We start from the raw sequence: 20,247 nt of genomic DNA, 5'->3' as shown, positions 1-20,247 counted from the left end.
ACAGGGTCACGGGGGTCTGCTGGAGCCAATCACAGCCAACACAGGGCACAAGGCAGGAACCAATCCAGGGCAGGGCGCCAACCCACCACAGTTTATTTAAAAATTGCATTATTAAATTAAAAAACTCTCCATCCACACAAACGTTTTCACCCACATGGACAAATGACCAAAAATGTACACGATGTTGCGATTTGCTTATACTGGGTATGCACACATCAGCAGAAACAAAAGGATTCGTACTCCATGTTAACATTCATTTGCTAGTTGCGTTCACACGTGGAAAACAATGGCAAACTCAAAAAAATAAAATAAGTGTTTTGAGCATGGGTAGGGCACTATATACATAAAATGTATTAATAAAAATCAGATGGTCTTGTTTGGACTCGCAAGAAAGTAGAACGGTTATTGAGAGCAGCACACAAGTATAAGGGAGGCAGCTTGATGGATGAGGTCTCCAGGACTCTATACAAATCCAAATCTTATTATGGGATATATCATCTACTGTTAAATTCTGCTCTGTACTTCTAAAATTTATATTTTTCATTTCTTACTATATTGATAAATTGTTCTGTTCTGTGTACTGCATTGTATTGTATTGACCCCCTTCTTTTGACACCCACTGCACGCCCAGCCTACCTGGAAAGGGGTCTCTCTTTGAACTGCCTTTCCCAAGGTTTCTTCCATTTTCCCCTACAAGGTTTTTTTGGGAGTTTTTCCTTGCCTTCTTAGAGAGTCAAGGCTGGGGGGCTGTCAAGAGGCAGGGCCTGTTAAAGCCCATTGTGGCACTTCCTGTGTGATTTTGGGCTATACAAAAATAAACTGTATTGTATTGTATTGTATAAGGCACACAAAGTAGCTGAGAAAATGTAATGAGCAGGACCCAATCAGACAAGGGCCATGTGATAAGCATGAACCAATCAGAGCCTGCATTTTTTTTTTTTTTTTTTTTTTTATATATATATTTATTTAGTTCTATTATGGATATAATGAGAAAAAAGCTATCCATTAGGCTTAAAAGGTAACAAAAACATTTATATAGCAGATTTTCATACAAATAATGTAGCTCAAAGTACTCTACATGACGAAGAGAAAAAAAAAAAAAAGACAGAAAGAATTAAAATAAGAGAATACTAATTAACATAGAATAAGAGTAAGGTCCGATGGCCAGGGAGGACAGAACAAACAAAAAAACTCCAGACGGCTGGAGAAAAAAAAAAAAAAAAATCTGCAGGGGTTCCAGACCATGAGACCACCCAGCCCCCTCTTGTAAGACAGAGGTAAAGAATTTAGGGGTAATTATTGACTCTGCCCTGAATTTTAAATCGCATAGTAAAATCAGATTACTAGGACAGCATTTTTTCCACTTAAGAAATACAGGAAAAGTTAGATCCCTTATAATTTTGCAAGATGCTGAAAAATAAGTTCACGCTTTTGTTTTTAGTTGACTAGATTACTGTAACGCACTCCTCTCAGGACCACCCAAAAAAAAAAAGACATCAATCGATTGCAGTGAGTGCAGAATGCAGCTGCTAGAATCTTAACTTGGAAAAGAAAATCCGATCAAATCACACCTGTCTTGAGGTCACTGCATTGGTTACCTGTGTCATTTAGAATTGACTTTAAAATACTGCTTATGGTTTACAAAGCCTTCAATAATCTCACTCCATCTTATATTTCAGAATGTCTTAACACCTTACACTCCAAATTGTAACCTTAGATCTTCAAATGAGGGTCTGCTTAGAATTCCAAACTTAAAAGAAGTGGTGTGGTGGCCTTCTGCTGTTATGCACCTAAAATCTGGAATAGCTTACCGATAGAAATTTGCCAGGCTGATACGGTGGAGCACTTTAAAAAAAACTGCTAAAGACCCCTTATTTGAACATGGCTTTCTCAGACCTTCATTTTAGTGTAACCCTGATATTCTGTATATGCAATGAATTATCATTTTTATCATATCTCCACAATCCATACTAACCCCTACTTTCTCTGCTGTTCTTTTTCTGGTCTTCTGTGATGGCGATATCTCCATCGGACTTTATTCTTTGTTAATTAGCATTGCCTAATTTTTACATTTTTCCTCATCTTGTAAACCACTTTGAGCTACATCATTTGTATGAAAACATGCTATAGAAATAAATGTTGCTGTCGTTTTGTTCACCCATCCACACTGCATTGCTGAGCTGGAATCTTCAGAAATGTACAACTCTGAAGAACGTGTTTAAAAGTCTGCTTTCTAGGTTTAAAAATGCAGGGTTAGTGTGGAGGAAAAGGCTACAATGTTTTTGAAAGAAAACTTAATCGTGTGGACGTAGCCTCAAATCTTTACCTAAAGTGACTTACAAGATGAGATTGAGTCAAGCGGATTTATTGTCCGATCATCCATACACTATATTACACCATACAGTGGTATGAAACCGTGATATAGGGAAAGGTGGGCCTGGTTGGGCCTAGGCACAGCCTGATTGGCCATAGGCTCACCCAATCAGTTTGTTGAATATGAAATTTTCTGTAAAAATTTGTAATTGATTGGGTATTTGAAACCAAAACAAAGATAAAATAAAGTGGTAGGTCAAATCCCATTCGTTTACTGAATTTTAAATAACTAAAAAAAAATAAATGTGGCAGTGTGATGGTATAACCAGACTGGTAGTAGTCGTCACAGAATTTAAAGTTGTTCAATTTAGGTGTTTGACAAACATCAAGAGATAATCCCTCAAAATAAACTATTTCTGACACGGCAAAACAAAGTTTTTCAAAAAGTGTACCTTTAGCTAAATGGATTAAATATCCAGGATCCTGAATAAACAGTGTTTGTCCAACTCATTAACAGAAAAGTGGAAACAAGACAGCAAAAATTGTCATCTCTTTATCGTGGTGCTTGACAACTACCCTGCGGACATGTCCCCAAATGTTAATGCTTTTTTGCGAGTAATGGTCACACTTCGAAGTATAACTTGCAGTGTTGCGAGAGTTGAGAGTTTTTTTTTATTTGTAATTCAGATCAACACACATTTGAGATCATCTCAAATGTTCATGCGTGTCCAACGTATTGGCCATGTTGTCGGCATGTAAAGAGCAAACACCTTAAGCACAAAGCGCTGCCGTTCGGGGAGATAAAAGACACATGGTGGCACAGAGCCGGCGATCCAGTGCCAATGGAAACATTGAGAAGTGAACAGTAGCCAGAGAGAGCAACAGCTGCCAACTTTAACGAGTCTCTCGCCTGCACACAGAGTGTGACGGGCAGCTCTGCAGTGAAGTTGGCAGGAGATTTTCAGCGTGCGCTCCTGTATAGCAGGCTGATTTCTTCATTAAGGGACAACTTAAATGTGTCGTGTTACAGCTGGCGGTCGTGTTACAGGGTAGGCATCTTTCTTAGGGTCACACAGGGAGGCAGAGATGGGAACTCGACCAGCAACTTTGAGGTTTACAGTTCCATGCCACTACACCACATGGCCTGCCTAAGATGTCACGTGAGGAGACACACCCTTTTGAGCCGTCACAACTACAAGTTTGAGTTAAAAATCAGAAGCCTAAATTCACTTGTGCTTTCGATATCATGACTCCATTTGTACAGCCTTGCCAGAAAACTGACTTTCACTTCTGCTGGAAATTGAAGAAGATGAACAGCTCAGGCAAAAATCCAAAGAATAACATGAAGCCATTCTAAATGAGCGACTTGTAGCATAAATCTTTGTATAGTACCTTTCATTCCAAAACAAATACAAAGAAGATATTTTCTAAAAGGAGTTGTTGGACTGGCAAGTTAAAAAAAAAAAAATTATGTTATATTGCACCCTTCATATTCTGTTTTATTGGCAAACGGAAAATTCCTATTGTTAATCGTCAGTAACCAAATCGAAAAAGTTAGATAATAAAATTGTGTAATACGAAACCCAAAACTGACTTTTTTTTTTTTTTAATTGAAATGAATCACAATTTAGTTTAGCCCAACAATGTCAAAAACAGATAGCCACAGGAACGTACTTGGTGCTGCTTGTGTCAGTTCAGGCCATGTCACAGACGACTTTTCCAAACAGTTTTCAGATGTAGCTTTCATTTACGTAATCTGAACAAGTCACAGACAGTCGGCAGTGCGCTCCTGTAACCGCCGGTCATCTAGTCAAGTGTATCCAACAAACTCCGCCAACTAGTCCACCACTCGCTCCAGCAAAATCAAACTGGTTTCATATGCTAGGTCACATTAAACAATGTGATTTTCCAGCGATTTTCAGTCATAGCCTTCATTTCCATAATTTTAGGGGGTTCAGAGATGGTGGACAACACGCTCCGGTTGTCTAGCATACTAAGCGACTCACTCGAACTAATCTGTGAACTGCTCTGATAAAAATCATTCAGTTGTAGGGGCGGGCTCTGTGTGTGTGCGTGAGAGCTGACAGCCATTGAATGAGGAACAAGGAACATCGGCGAGTCGGACCGCACAAAAGGAAAAGAAGCTTGTCTGCCTGATGGTTCATGTTTTATGTATTTATAGAAGAGAGAAAAAGGCCATGATTGCAGCTGAAGTCACTGTACTGGTTAACCTTTCGTACAACTCTGTTGTAGCAGGCCTACAAAAAATGTCAATCGTCTTTGTCTGACCTTTTTTTGCGTAAAAAATTACATATACACCTGAAAATGAGTTTCCTTGCTGCATCGCCAAAGACGTCAACAGCAGCAGCACCTCACACTTTAGGAGGTGGGGTTTCCAGTTTAGTTCCGAGGTTGTGTACGTTATAAGTTAAGACTACACATTTTCAAAAAAGAAAGCATAAAATGACCATGATGATCCACATCAAACACTGCTATTCATTCATCGAAGGCAGACCATCACTGCTTATTCATATTTAGGACTTTTTCATCATTCACTTCCCAGGGCTGTCAGACTGCTAATCGGGAGTCATCGGTTGAGACGGTGTTGGTTCATACTTCAAAATGTCACTTTCTGAATTTGGGTTTTCATTTCATTTTCATTTTTTGGGACTTGACCGGCTTTCATCCATTTATCATCTCCATAATTTCCGCTGGACATTTTTGTACAAGTGAATGTCTGTTGCTTTGTAAATTATACACGCTTTTTGGTTAAAGCAAGGGTGGGACAAGGGAGATCGGGGCCAGCTCTTTTTTTTTTTTTTTTTTAATTTTCTCAAACACGTTATTTCCAAGGGGAATATGGGAATTTCTGTGTTGTATTTCATTTCATTTCCTATATACAAACACACACACACAGGGCGAGTCAAAATTATGTTAACATTTGAATGGTGGAAACAATTTATTCACAAAAAATACTTCATATGTGCAAGGTTATTTAAGATTATGTCTCAGCCTGTTTGCCATCATGTTCAACACACAAAAACCAAACAAGCAGCAGTACCATTTAAAGCCTGGACACACATTTTGTGTACCACAGTCCATATTCTGTCCTTCAGGTCATTGATATCACAAACTTTCCTGCTATACACGTACTCCTTCACCAGACCCCATAACCAGAAATCACAGGGTGTCAGATTAGGGGAGTGTGGAGGCCGTGGCAATGGTCCATCGACCTGGAAAGGTGTGGTCGAGATCAAAATAATCCATTAGTGTTAACAGAATTTTGACCTACCCTGTGTGCATATTATATACAGATCACTATATGCATCTCTCTATATATAATCTATATACATTATATTAATTATATAAAAAAATAATTTATATTAATTTAAATATATATTTTTTTTTTTTTTTATACTGAACCTTTCATCTGTGCCCAACTTCCTCTTTTTACTGTCGATTAGGGAGCTTGAGTGTAGGGAGGGTAAGGAACAAAGGGGTAAGTACAGTTTGATGTGGCCGAAACGAGGTGTCGCTCTCCACAGCCGGAGTGTATAACTTGCTGCCTCCAAGTGTGTGAGCAGTTGTTACACCGTAAGACAGCACGTTAGTTGTCAGAAAAAGGAGCAAGCATGGCAGTGCTGGGAGGAAGGCATGCCGTAATTAAACATGCCCAAACATTTAAAGTTGTCGTGATTCGGCGAGGAGATCAGAAACTGCAGGTCAGCAAGCTTGACATACCCTATTGACTACATGTCATGCAATGCGACACTGGCTTCACCCAGTTCAGGTTCGTAAAGAGTAGAGACTATGGGTGGTAGCACAGGGCGCAAGGTAATTACCAACCATGGACAGAGCACACGCCCATGCCATGCAGGGCCAATTTAGAATCTCCAATCAAGCTAAACAGCACCCCCTTTGGAGATGTGGAATTTAAAACAGAAATGTAACTAAGCAGCAGAATGAAATTTTGACATTCCCCATCTTGTTGAAAAACAGTTTGAATAGTTTGATTTCAATATATAAAACTACCATGGTGGTCCAGAAACAGTGTGCAATGTGGGTTGTTTAATGGAATTCAAACACGTTTATTCTTATATTAAAGAAAGCATAGGAAAAAAAAAATGTTGATCAATGTCAAACCCTGGCTCAGACAGAGAAGTAAAAGACAAGTCAGGCAAAAAAAAAGAAAAAAAAAAAAAAAAGGAGGTAGAATCGAAACAAAAACACAATAAAGCTTAATGGAAGATGCCGGCCTTCAACAAGGATGACTTGGTAGTGCAAGAAATTCTCTAGATGCCCGAGCTCAAAAGCAGCAGATCATGAAGGGATAAACCCCCACCAGAGCAGCAGGATTAGTGGACTCAAGATCAGAAGCAGATGTGGCAGGACAGTGGGGCGGCAGTGTAAATGTGTTAGACGTTCACACTTGGGAAAACCGCTGAAAACATCCAGTGCAACGGATGGGGTGAAGTGGGCTCAACTGCGGCAGGAGACTCAAAAAGAACAACAAGAAATAAAGGAGAGCATCACAGATTTACCTTTGGTGTCAAACTCAAGGGCCTGGCAGCTGCTGTTGGCATGTTGGTGCTGATTCCAGGGGCAGAAGAATACCGCTCCACCTTCTGTTATGTTGGGCTGACTGGTGTTGGCTTTGGGTGCCCCAACAAGAACACTAAACCTGCAGAAGAGGTGGGGAAAAAAAAAATAATATATATATACAGTATATATATATATATATATACAGTATATATATATATATATATATATATATATATATATATATATATATATATATATATATATATATAAATAAATAAATAAATAAACGTATATTCTAGCATACAAAATTAAAACTACTAGGTGAGGCAGCAGATCAGTGGGCTGGGATGACTGCCATTCTCAAACCGACAACATGCCAATGGGCAGACATACAGCTAAGCAGCAGGAGATGGGAGCAGACTGGCACATTACAAGATGATCAGATTTAGACAGAAACAAACATTGCATATTAATGAAAATGAGTATCAGTTATTTAAAAGAAATGTATAAGGTGTCCTCCGAAAAGATACATTTTATTAATTAAGCACCTTTTCCATGTTGAAAGTGCTTCACAGAAATTAAAAACGAACAGGACATTTACAATATTGTGGATTAACAGTATCCACATTAAAACAACACTATTTTACCTACCTATTTAATTATTTGTCCTCAGGAGGAAATTTAGCTTTTTAACAATCTCTTTAAATAAAGTTTTATCTACCGAAATATAAAAATCAGAAACACTAGGCTTTGAATTAGAATTAAGAGACAATAAATCAGAATGAAAATATAAAAACGTAGAAAATACAACAAGCATCATTTGTGATGCAAACACTAATCATCCCGAGCACCTGGACAAAGAGGGTAAGCTGAAAGAAAGAGTTCAGAATGTCATGGTCGAGTTGTAGCATCCACAGCGTTATATTGAACCTTGAAAAAACAAGCCAAACACATGGAATATCCCCCAGTCCCCTTAAAAATGTTTAACAGAAACCTGTAAATACAAAAACGTCAACACAGATACACAAGAACAGGCCCGTCTAGTGTCCACTGCTGCACAAATGCTGAGTTTGTACACTTCCTTCATGTGAAATGTTTTGAAACGATCACTCAGTCCGACGTTGCAATCGGGACAGTAGAAGCGCATATTTTTGTGCACATTTTATATTTTTTCTGTGGCTTGTGCACGAGAGAATATCAGTGTTTGATACGCATGATGGACGTACCTATTGTTTAATTTTAGGCAGCTACGGCACAAGGCTTAGTGGCTTACATATCCCCCCCCCCCGACATGAACATTGTCAGTTGCTGCATTATAAAACCATGCTATGTGGCCTAACATCTTCCTTGTTCTTCTACCTCATTGCAGGCATTTTGCCATTTTTGCCATGCACAATGCTAGAGCTTCATGCAGCTGAAATTACCAGGCATATCCTGGCGGTTCGGTCGTAAAGTGCCATATACATCAGTTTCATTATCTGTGTCAATGTCTGATGGCCAATTCAGATTATCATCACTATCAACTAATGGTTTGGTTTCACACAATTGGGTTTTGGTTGAAGGCTCCACCCTACTCATGAATATCGAGGAGTTACATTAATGGGCAAAACAAATACAAACGTTCATAATGTTTGGCAGAATAATGTTATTTTATCCACTAGATGGCTGCAGAATAGCATCCAGAGAGTTAAAGTGTAAAAGCAGATCATTAAACATCACCCCGAATCTGACTCGAGCTTAACCGAACTAACTCAGAATTTCAGACCCATGTCAGGCTCAAGGTTAACACCAAAATATGGGTACGGTAGAACTGAAGGCTCTGCCACCCATTAAGATTTTATGCAACCTTGTTTTAAACTAATAGAATATGACTGACTCCCAGTAAGCACATAACTGTACTTAATAAAAGAGGAATAAATGCAAGTTATGCATTATAGTGGTGATATTCCCTGTTTTGTCTGAAAACTATTGAAACTATTTTGGAGACCATTCCCCCTTGTATCGAAAGCAGGCATATATTTTAGAAACTATTTCAGAAAGAGTGGGGCCAACTTGGGGAGTGTGAAAGTCTGGTGAAAGGACATATATATATTTTTTTTTTTTTTTTTTTTTTTTTTTAAATAGGGGTTTATAGTGAGTTGAAGATCCAAGATGCACTCATACTCCTTCATGAGCTGCCAATACTCATAAAAAGGCACAAAGCATTATGGAGTACCAGCCAACATCAAGCACTGCTTTCGTCTATGTAAGGTACTGAATGTGTGCATACACACACACACACACACACACACACACACACACACACAAAACCTTATTTAGAACATTAAGTGTGATGACAACAAACCATTTAGCCCAATGAGTTCGTTCACCTATCCATCCATCCATCCATTTTCCAACCCGCTGAATCTGAACACAGGGTCACGGGGGTCTGCTGGAGCCAATCCCAGCCAACACAGGGCACAAGGCAGGGAACCAATCCTGGGCAGGGTGCCAACCCACCACAGTCGTTCACCTACAATGTCCAAAATAACATCAAGGAGACCCAGGAGTTTTTCAAACCTAAAAAATGGAAAATTCTTGGAACGGCCAAGCCAGTCACCTGATTTAAATCTAACTGAGCAGGCCTTCCATATGCTGAAGAGAAAAGGGGTCAAGCCTCCGAAACAAGCAGGAGCTGAAGACGGCTGCATTAGAGGCTTGGCAGAGCATCACCAGAGAAGACCCTCAGCACCTGCTGATGTCTGTGAATCACAGACGTCAAGCAGTCATTGCATATAAGGGATATGTGACAAAGTCCTAAATATGCCTTATAGACTTGCTACCGCGATGTCTAAAAAAATTATGGTGCCCTGAAATTGGGGGACCACCATGTAGAAAAGAGTTGTCATTTCTACAAGCTGTGACCAAAATGTACACAAATGCCCTTAAAATGAAAGTCTGCAATGTGCACTTTAATCACAACGTTTGAATTGTTAGAGTTGTCATTTTAAACTGTGGAGCAGAGCGGCAAATCAAGGAATAAATGTGACTTTGTCCCAAACGTTGCTGTAGCTCATTATCATCCACAAACTTAACCAGCTTATTGATATTTTTGTGCCGATCATTTATGTATATTAAAAAGCAGCGACCACAGCACGGATCCCCAAAGCACCACTTGTCATATTACCCACTTCTTAAATCTCCTTCCCCTCACCATAACCCTTTGCTTCCTGTGCCACCTACAGGCTACACTTTGAATTCACACTTTTCTTAAGTTTTCATGTAGACGTCCCCTGCGACACAAGTGTATGTGACCCGCACTCCTACACAACTCAGGTGTTGGTCGTGCCCACCTCTCTGCTACTCTCACCTAAGTCTTCTTGGACATCCTGTGCAGATGTTTTCTTTGCCTGTCTGCACATTCCTACAGTACCTGCTAACACATATCTGTCATAACGTCATCGTCTCCTTTAATTTAGCTGCAACTTCATGCTCTGCTCAAGTACTTGGCTACTGCTGGCTAAATTGAAAAGAAAAAATAAATAAATAAAGGAAACGCCTAGTGTTGAGCCTGATCAAGGCATCCCAAGCTGTGACGGTGCAGGTCGGCTCCTTGCTCCCTCTTCCTTTTTGGGTACCTCTTGAACCAGACACCGTCGATAGTCATGAGCAGAGGAGGACAAAACACACTAAGCAAGGGGATGGGGAAAAGTACAAGTGCTTTATAAAAATAAACAAAAAACAAGTGTCCCAAAGTGCAGTGCTTAAAAAATTAATAATTCGTACAAAAGTGTTCATGTGGAACAGCTGAATAAATAAGTCCATTAAAACAAGGTTAAAATTCAGGCAGGAAACGGTCCTTTCTAAAAAGCCTGGTGCATTATTTCTCACTGGCGGCTCCCCTGCTTATCCTGTGCAGTGCGGGTGGAGTCACCCTACCAACAGATGCAGCGGACCTTCCGCAGGTCCGGGTCCCTGCTGTCCCATGGCTACGGTAAGCCATGGTGCTCCTGTTGGAGCTTTCCACCCAAGCCTCTATAAACCGGGTCTTCTAAAGCAAGCTGCTACTTTGAACACGAGTCCCTCGAACACCCAGAGTTGCTCAGGCAGATTGATCTCTCCTTCGGCCCCCAGGCCTCAGCCACTCGCTCTGCTCAAGGGGCTCTCCTTCCCAGCTGCCTGCCTTCACAGACTCTTAAACTCGCTCATACACACCGGCTCCTTCTGCCACCTGCCTTCTTTTCTCTCTCCCACTTAAACTTTTTATTTTCCTTACTCGATTCCTCCTCTCTCGAACTTGCGCTTCCCTTTTAAAATGGGGATGTAGCAGAGCTACGGCAATCCGCAGCTCTCGGTGTCAATTAAGGTTGCAGGCGATCCTGCACTTGTGCACTAAGTGCAGGGACATCTGCTCCCGCATCGCACACGGGAACCACTCTCGCCCCGCTACCATGCCCTCACCCGAAGACGCGAGTCTGACGATTATTTATTTAAAATGCTAATCAGCCTCACTTTACCACACTAGCCCACCGTGTTCTCCCAAGAGTCAACCCAAAATCCAAGATGATGGAAGGAAAAGAATGAGGCCACCAGTTAATAAATAAAGCTTGAAAACCAACGAGTCCTTGAGGCCAAAGGAGATCAACAGATAGCTAGTCATCTCATGGAATGAAAGACATTTTATTCACAAGTCCTGCTAAGTCATGGGACACAAGCATTTACTGTAATTCAACAGAAGGTGTCATTGAGCACAATTCACAGTTGGGGGCCAAGTGACAGAGCTGTTAACTCCTGTGGCCGTGTCTGTCGAGTTCTTTAACCTGTTAAATAACCCAAAAGAATTAGAGTTCTTCCAGGCGGTCATCTGTGCTGTGCGTTTCAGGAGACACAGTTAAGCTTTTGACGCCATGACAATGTGATATCCTGGAGGTATGGATGCCCTTTTCAGTTTATCAATGGCAGAATAAGCCCACTGACAACGCAATGAAAAACTAGGCCACTACTAGAGTTCATAGAGAGGGTAGTGAAAACGTGGGACTAGGGGGGAATCCTGAATGTCTGGTAGCTAGCAAATGTTCTCAGATACAGCATGTAAAGCAAAGATTACAAATCTGATCCAAGTGAGAATCCATCAGCTTGAACACCGGGAACAAAGTGTTACCTTGAGGAGAACCTTTTCAGAATTAGGTGATGTCCTTCAGGGGTCAGTGTTGGAGCTGCTGTTCTTTATAATTAGTCAAAAAACAATCTGGAGTGAAGTATAAATAGCAAGCTCAGAACATTTTCAGATGATCTAGAACAGGGGTGGGCAGCATCAGTCCTGGGGGGCCGCCGTGGCTGCAGGTTTTTGTTCCAACCCATTTTCTTAATTACAAGTCAATTATTACTGACTAGACATTAAGCCCGTTACAATAACGGGCGCTAGAACAGTAGTGCATAAACATTAGTAGGAACAGTCTATATTAAATGGCAAAGGACCATCTATTTTCTGTTACAGTAATACTGGCTTGTATGTGGCTGTAATATGCGTCACTGTATTGTATGCCTTTAATTTTCTCTCATAGTAATATCTCTCTCCAGCAAGTATTTTAATTTGTGCTGGTGTGCAGCTGATTATTGTATGTATGGCATCTCCCCAGCAACAGATTTCATGTGCGCGAAAATAAATCTACTTTTAAAAGTCATCCTATTGTAATATCATGAAAATTTGTATATTTAGGAAAACACTTTACACTTTACCAGGCCAAGTTTGTTAAATCGCAAATCTGACATCCTCAGAATGAACAACAAACACTAATCCCACCTCTTTGGGGAAGCTGGTCTCCACGTCTCAGTACCCGATAGGATTTTTCATGCATTATGTTTTAGGTCTTACCTCATTTACCGAATTCCGATTTCGGCGCAATATTTTATAGGTCCTGCCCTCTCTGTCTTGTGTGACGTGTCAGGCGGCCTTTGAAGCATCGCACCTTGCCCCGCGCATGCACACTTCACCAGAAGACACACACACACGGACACATGGACGCACACAGGGATTTTATTAAAGAGTATGAGGCACTTATTGCTCAAGTGTCATTTTGATTCTTCATTTTAGTGGTCTCACTTGTTAAGGTTCCCCACCCTTAATTGCTTATTTCAGTCTTAAACAGCAGCATTTAGTGTTTTAATGGCTTCTTATTAGCAATAAGATGTAAAAGATAAAGAAGCCAGCAGTTTACCATCTAACTTGTCTCCATTGACACCTGTGTGGATTCAACATGCATCTGATTTAATAAAACACTTAGTAGTAAGAAAAGGTGACAGATGGAAAATTTTAAGCTTCACGTCATTTGGATGATATCCTTGGAAAGGAAAAAATCTAAGAACATTGCAGAGTAACAAGTCATAAAATTAAATAAGGTCCAAAATTAGCAAGGATTGGTTTCTAATTAAGCAACTGGGTTAGAACAAAAACCTGCAGCCACTGTAGCCCTCCAGGACGGACATTGTCCATCCTTGATCTAGAATAAGCTAAATCATTACAAATGAATCAGAACAGCATACAGGCTTAGGCAGATTTGTGGCAGATGAAATTTAATTTAAGTTAAAGTGGAAGAAGAAAAAAAAAAAAGTTAGACTAGAAAACGCAATGGGACGACCGAAACTGAAAGGACATCTCATGAGACGGACCTGGGAGTCATAGTGGGCTTGGCACCGTCTACATTCAGACAATCCGCAGAAGCGATTAACTCTTAACTACTTGCGCTAGGGTATTTTGTACACCAATCTCAGTTATTTTTATCCAACATCCTTTTACTTGAACCTAAACGGCAGCATCCACCATCTGTCCTCAACTTAATTCACTACAAGTCCAGCGTCACAATGGTTAACCTCCAGTGTGCCCCCAGCCGGTCTTATGAGTGGATGCACAGTCGCAAGTTCCACATGGTGAATTTGGTACACCGCGTGGGTACTTACGGATGCATGACAACGATGAGATGTTCTTCTTGTAATGACTGACTGCTAAGAACATTCAACTGAAGTGAAATGTGATACACGTGCAAATCCTGCAGTGGAGGAAAGTGTGATCGGTGACGAAGGAGCACTGGAGAAGTGGATCGGGTTTATTTTCAGATAGTGCTAAACTGTGTCATACTATTCAGTAATATGGTATTAAATTACTTTAAAAACATGTATAATTTAAAATTATTGCAATATTTTATATTACAACTCACAGCATGCGTATAAATAGCCATTTTAAAACTGGTGCAAAAAGTACATGCGTGAGTACGTACGAGATGAGAAATGGTGTGAGTAGTTAAGTTATGATGTATTAGCACCGTTGATGTGTACTGAATAAGTCCAAGGAGAGCCATCCATCCATAAGCCATCCCCCGCGTATTAGTGAAACAGGACCGTGAGGAGGGTCCCGCCCGGCTCCCCACTCCTGACGTCACTCTTTCCCTTCCCCTTGGCCTGCAGCCTCTGTCTCGGAATAGCATGAATATATCACTCCTACAAGCGAACTATGATTCTTAGCTGAATGAGAGAAGTCACAAAATCAACCAGAATGTTCAAGAAAATTCTAGAGAAAGAAAAAAAAAAAAAAAAGATTTAAATCCGTTAAGTAGTTCTCTCGTTCGCTAAGTAAGCGGAGATAAGGTTACGCCCCGAGGCAGACACATGAGTGAGGAGGGCCCCGCCACCCACCCCACTGCCCGATGAGTCTCTTTCGGATTCGCACTAATAAATCGGTACCGCAAGCGAACTATGATACTTAGCGTGATGAGAGAAGTCACAAAATCAAATCTGAATGTTCAAGCAAATTATAGAAAAAACACTAAATTAAATCTAATCTAAATCCATGAAGTAGTTCTCTCGTGAAAAGCGGACAGACATACAAACGGGTCTAAAAAAACTAAAATTTTGCGCTTTTGACCACAAAATTTTTTAACAGTTTCTTAGCGAGCACCTATGGGCCAAGGGTAACCTACATTCCAGATTTCAAGTCCCAAGTCCTCATGGTTTGGGAGATTTCGTGCTGAGCGAGTCTCAGTGGTATTTGGCTGTTGTGTATAATATATATCACACATTTCCAAACCCATTTGCACATATTTATTTAGCAGGGGATACATTTGCCTCGTATATACTATTGCTTCCATATTTTTCGAGTGGCAGCACATGCAGGTGTAGCATATAACTCTGAGTCACAATGTGTGCCAGGGGATGGTGGGTGGTCGTAGTCAATATTTAAACCAGCATCAAAGACGACCACTGCTTTAGGTGGTCTAGGTTCTAGGTCACATTTCTCTCAGGTCTTTAAGAGAGGATGTAGCTGATCATCCAAGTTGATATCCTGTCCCAAGATATTTTCTCTCTGTGCATTGACCAAATTCTATATATTTCTAATTATTTTTGATCTTGGGTTAATCACATTTTATGAATTGCAAAAATGAAACATAAAAATAGTTCCCCCAAACTAGCAAGTTCTTTCTCCAAATTCCTGACATTTTATGGATTCTAAGATCAGCCTTATTTATGAGCAAATTCCCTTTCCTTTTTTCAAAAAGAAATGGACACCCCCAGCTATGCCCACTCAGATTCCTACTCTGAATTCAAGTAAAGGTGGTAGGACTATGCAGACCCCACATGCCCACACCCAAGCTCAATCATGTTGTAATGGCGCGGACACGTTGCATCAACATGGGATTGAGGCAATCACTGGTATTTCATCATGCAAATGAGAAGCTTCAGAGCCACGTGCATGTTAGCCTATTAAAAAAAAAATAAAGTCAAGCCTGACAAAGTTGCATGTATTTTTAACTTGGTGTGGCTAAAGCTAGTTGTCCTTTTCAGAATAGCAAGGTACTAAAATGAGCATAAAATGAGAATGAATTCGCTGGGTTAGTACAGGTAACCACCAACACAGTGCTACATTGGTGTCAAATAATTAACAAATGAATAAATAGAAGATCCGCAGTTCGACTTGCAGAGTGTGAAGTGTGGCAGACACCCAAAACACACTTGCTGGACTTTGGGATGGGTTGTTGGAGTCTCTCAAGGCGGAGATCCAAAATCTGGAATGTCTTTTGCAGCATCAGTAAAGGAATGTAGACAGTTGAGAGATGGCAACCTCTGCAGCTCCACCACCACTCCTCCATCTGCTAAGGTCCAATGGCCTGGGTTCGCAGCCAATGTTGGAGGTTTTGGTTCATGGAAGTGGGGCAAAGTGTGGGAGATTGAGCTGCCACTGACCTTTGGTAAACAATGCGAGGCACGGCCATTGATCAGACTGCACAGGAACTAGGCAGGTTGTAGAGGCGCGCAGGGAGAATCTCAAAGTTGAGATCCAGACTTGGAAAACCTGCTGCACTATCAGTCTAGGGAACAAAAACAGCCCAGAGATTAGCGAATCGTCAGCTCAATAAAAGCAGATTTGCCTAGCCACATGATGGATAAAACACTGTACAGAAATGTAGCATTAAACACTTCTGCTGCACTGCATGACAGCACAGAACTTCACATCCCTGCCATGCCATTCAACAACACAGTGCTTAAGACCTCTGTTGATGTGCATCTTTGTTGCTGGTAATTTTAAACACTTCAATCATGTCACCTCTTGATCTTCATTTGCTTAAACTGTAAAGGCTCAGCTCTTTTAATCTTTCCTCATAAGTCATCCTCTGTAGCCCTCAATCAGCCTAGTCGCTCTTCTCTGGACCTTTTCCAGTGCTGCTATGTCCTTTTTGTAGCCTGGAGACCAAAACTGCACACAGGACACCAGATTAGGCCTCACCAGTGTGTTATAAAGCTTGAGCCGAACCTCGTGTGACTTGTACTCCACACATCAAGGCACTATATAACCTGACAGTCTGTTAGCCTTCTTAATGGCTTCTGAACACTGTCTGGTAGTTGGCCTTAAGGTAGCTGTACTTACTAATCATGGTACTGGAAGGTAATGACACATTGTGTGTTGATTAGCACATGTGAATAAAAATTTCACTGTACCCCCACACGTGACAATGATCCTATAAACTTATATCAGAGTGGAAAAGACATTATTTTGTTTAAAATTATAAAAAAAAAAAAACACAACAAATATGCTTCATCAGTTACTACCCAAATCTTCCTTCAAGTTTGGCAGATTAACATTGCTCTTAATTATCTAAGCTGATGTCACACTGCGCAGCCTTTTACCGACTGAGTGCCGATTTTCTTGTGCAGCCACCGTCGTCCCTTTTTTCTGACCACCAATAGCGTACTGCCTGATGGAGTCCACTTCAGCGAGTTCTCTGCCCTCTCTTTTTCTCTGTCTGTTGTGGTGTGTAAAACACAAGCCACCAAACAGACGAGTTTCTCTGCGGTTTGTGAGGTCTACCGTGTCACCTGAAGGAGCCGGAGCTGGAGCTGTACCGGTGCTATGTGAAGGGTTATTAGTTGTGGTGCATTCAAACTCTTCATTGCTATGTTCTATGAAATGTGCTACCAGCTGAACGCTTGTTGATTCTCAACTCTCAAAATGCAAACAAGCCCACATTTGTAACAAAAGAGAAAATCAAGCACGTCTTACTCTACCGTAGTCAGTCGCAGACTAGTTGGTCTCAGTCGTTCGGTTTGTCACATTATGCTTCATGGGAGTGCACCGCCTCCACCAGCCTGCAATTAGCTATATAAAGGCCAAGAAAATCACTGCAAAATTCGCCTAATGTCATATGGAATAAGTGAAGTCTACGCCCTTGTGATGATGCCGCAGTATCTGTGACTGGTAACTTCATGTCCAATCTGTAATTAGTCAATTGATGTTAATGTGATGTATTAAAATCATCTTATAGAATACGCTACCGTGGCTGTCTGTTTGTCTATCCAGGATTTTAAATCACCTGTAGCTCGCAAAACGTTTGACCCATTGACGTGAAATTTGGTACACATATGATGTCTACTGTCCGCTTTCAAGGTGATGATTTTTATTCTATTGTAGAATCAACTCTCGGCAGCAGGGCAACAGTGTAGCGCATGGGTACGGGCGCCTTTCTCATCCCTACTACTGTACCTTTGCTGTCACTTCCTCTGCTTCTTCATATCTTAAATCATTCTTGAGGCAGATTTGCCGGCTTAAGTGAAAAATTAAGAAAAACGTACTACGTAACTGCAACACAAACACCGACTTAATCAGTTTAATGCGAAAAGATGCCAACAGAAGAAGAGAAGAAGCGGGCCGCTAGGGTGGAGGAAAGAAGAGCTGCTCAGGAAGCAGCAAGTGCATCAACCTCTGAGCAAACGAATGATAAACGTACAGAGAAAGGATGAAAACTAGGAATTCTCAAGCCAAGTGTATTCGCCGTTACAGGTATATCATATTATATATACATACATACATACACATACATACATACATACATACATACATACATACATACACACACACAGTTCTTGGCCTATATAATATGGAAAACAAGGCAGGACTAAGAGTTCCATTTAGATTTTATCACCTAAGTTCTATTCATGAAACAATGCGGTTAAGTTTATCCCCTTCAGGGACCAGAGATGCTGCCCATCATGGTAAAGCCATAATAAAAAGGCACCGTCACAGGTCTGAAGGGCTGACAGACATGTTTGTGGTTTTGATACCCTTTAGGAATCAGAGACTACTCACGTGCAGGAAAACGAAGGGCCAGACAGGACCACTAAAGCTGATCCATCGGGACACATAATAGCATTAAGGGGTCAGAGGATTAACACAAGAGGGCAGGAAAAAGAAAAATGATCACCTCTCATTGTTTAAAAGGAACAATGTAGAAGATCAGAGAGCAGAAACTGAAAGGAGGAAAGTCACAAATACTATAAAAGCTTCTTTGAGAGAATACAGGAGCTGCAGAGATGCTGAAATAGAACCTGCCAAATATATACGAGGGGGAGTCAAGCTGAAGTTAGAAAATGGGATTTATTAGAAAATGCAACCTTAACACAACTGATCATGTCATATCTCAAGGTCGTCTCCACCCTTCTCAATGCACTTGCGCCACCTGCCTGGATTCCAATAGAATAAAAGGTTGTGTCTTGTCCTCGCAACCATTCATTCACCCGAGTTATTATTGAACACTACATGTCGAGGGGTCCTACAGTCACTAGTGCAAGTTACTGGTGACTTGCTGGAAACCAATGTGAAGCCTGCTGTTTGATCCAAGCGGTGGAGACTGCGGTCTCAAGGAGTCCTTTTGCTGCAAGACAATGGCCACCCGCCCACCCACACACTGCCAGCACTACCAAGGCTTGTCTGGAGAATCTAAAGTTTGAGGTATTGCCACATCCTCCTTATTTGTCAGATTTGGCACTGTGTGATTTCCAACTTTTTGGAACGCTAAAAAAAAAAAAAACATCTGGGTGGTCGTCGATTCAAGACAGATGACATGAAGAAAGCAGTGCACAAGTGCCTACGAGGACAAGACAAAACCTTTTATTCTGCTGGAATCTGGGCACTTCCTGGAAGGTGGCGCAAGTGCATTGAGAAGGGTGGAGACGACATTGAGAATTGACATGATCAGTTGTGTTAAGGTTCGGTCCTTTTTCTGATGAATCCCATTTTCTAAATTTTAGCTCGACTCTCCCTCGTAGCTTAAAACAAAAGAGACCATGGTCCTCAGCTGGAAAAGGATGGAGTGCCCTCTCAGGGTTGGTAGCGAGATCCTGCTCCAAGTGGAGGAGTTCAAGTATCTCGGGGTCTTGTTCACGAGTGCGGGAGGAATGGAGCGCGAGATCAACAGGCGGATCGGTGCGGCGTCCGCAGTGATGCGGACTCTGCATCGGTCTGTCGTGGTGATAAAGGAGCTGAGCCATAAGGCAAAGCTCTCAATTTACCAGTCCATCTATGTTCCTACCCTCACCTATGGTCATGAGCTATGGGTAGTGACCGAAAGAATGAGATCGCGAATACAAGCGGCCAAAATGAGTTTCCTCCGCAGGGTGTCTGGGCTCTCCCTTAAAGATAGGGTGAGAAGCTCAGTCATCCAGGAGGGGCTCAGAGTAGAGCCGCTGCTCCTCCGCATCGAGAGGAGTCAGATGAGGTGGCTCGGGCATCTGATCAGGATGCCTCCTGGACGCCTCCCTGGTGAGGTGTTCTGGGCACGTCCAACCGGGAGGAGGCCCCGGGGAAGACCCAGGACACGCTGGAGGGACTATGTCTCCCGGCTGGCCTGGGAACGCCTTGGGACTCCCCTGGAAGAGCTAGTAGAAGTGGCCGGGGAGAGGGAAGTCTGGGCATCTCTGCTCAAGCTGCTGCCCCCGCGACCCGACCTCGGATAAGCGGAAGAGGATGGATGGATGGATGGATGGACTGGTCAATTGTTTCAGAAAACCTCCACTTTTCCAGCTTTTTTCCAAATTTAATCAGTTGAAATGCACTGAATGACCTAAAATGGTGAAGAGATTATTTAAAAA

At 41.5% G+C, this 20,247-nt stretch overlaps 1 protein-coding gene across 1 annotated transcript in view; it reads right to left on the bottom strand.

Annotated features, from left to right (window-relative positions):
- Positions 1-20,247, bottom strand: part of itga5 (integrin, alpha 5 (fibronectin receptor, alpha polypeptide)) — a 210,005-nt gene that overhangs the window by 126,208 nt on the left and 63,550 nt on the right. Inside the window, exon 2 of the mRNA XM_028798484.2 lies at positions 6,855-6,994. Within this exon, the coding sequence (XP_028654317.1) occupies positions 6,855-6,994 (140 nt within the window). The remainder of the gene's footprint in view (positions 1-6,854; positions 6,995-20,247) is intronic.

This window comes from Erpetoichthys calabaricus, chromosome 3, assembly GCF_900747795.2.
Source record: "Erpetoichthys calabaricus chromosome 3, fErpCal1.3, whole genome shotgun sequence".
Classification (NCBI taxonomy): domain Eukaryota; kingdom Metazoa; phylum Chordata; class Cladistia; order Polypteriformes; family Polypteridae; genus Erpetoichthys; species Erpetoichthys calabaricus.
Note: the sequence above shows the minus strand (reverse complement) of the source record. Positions and strands in the feature narration are given on the sequence as shown.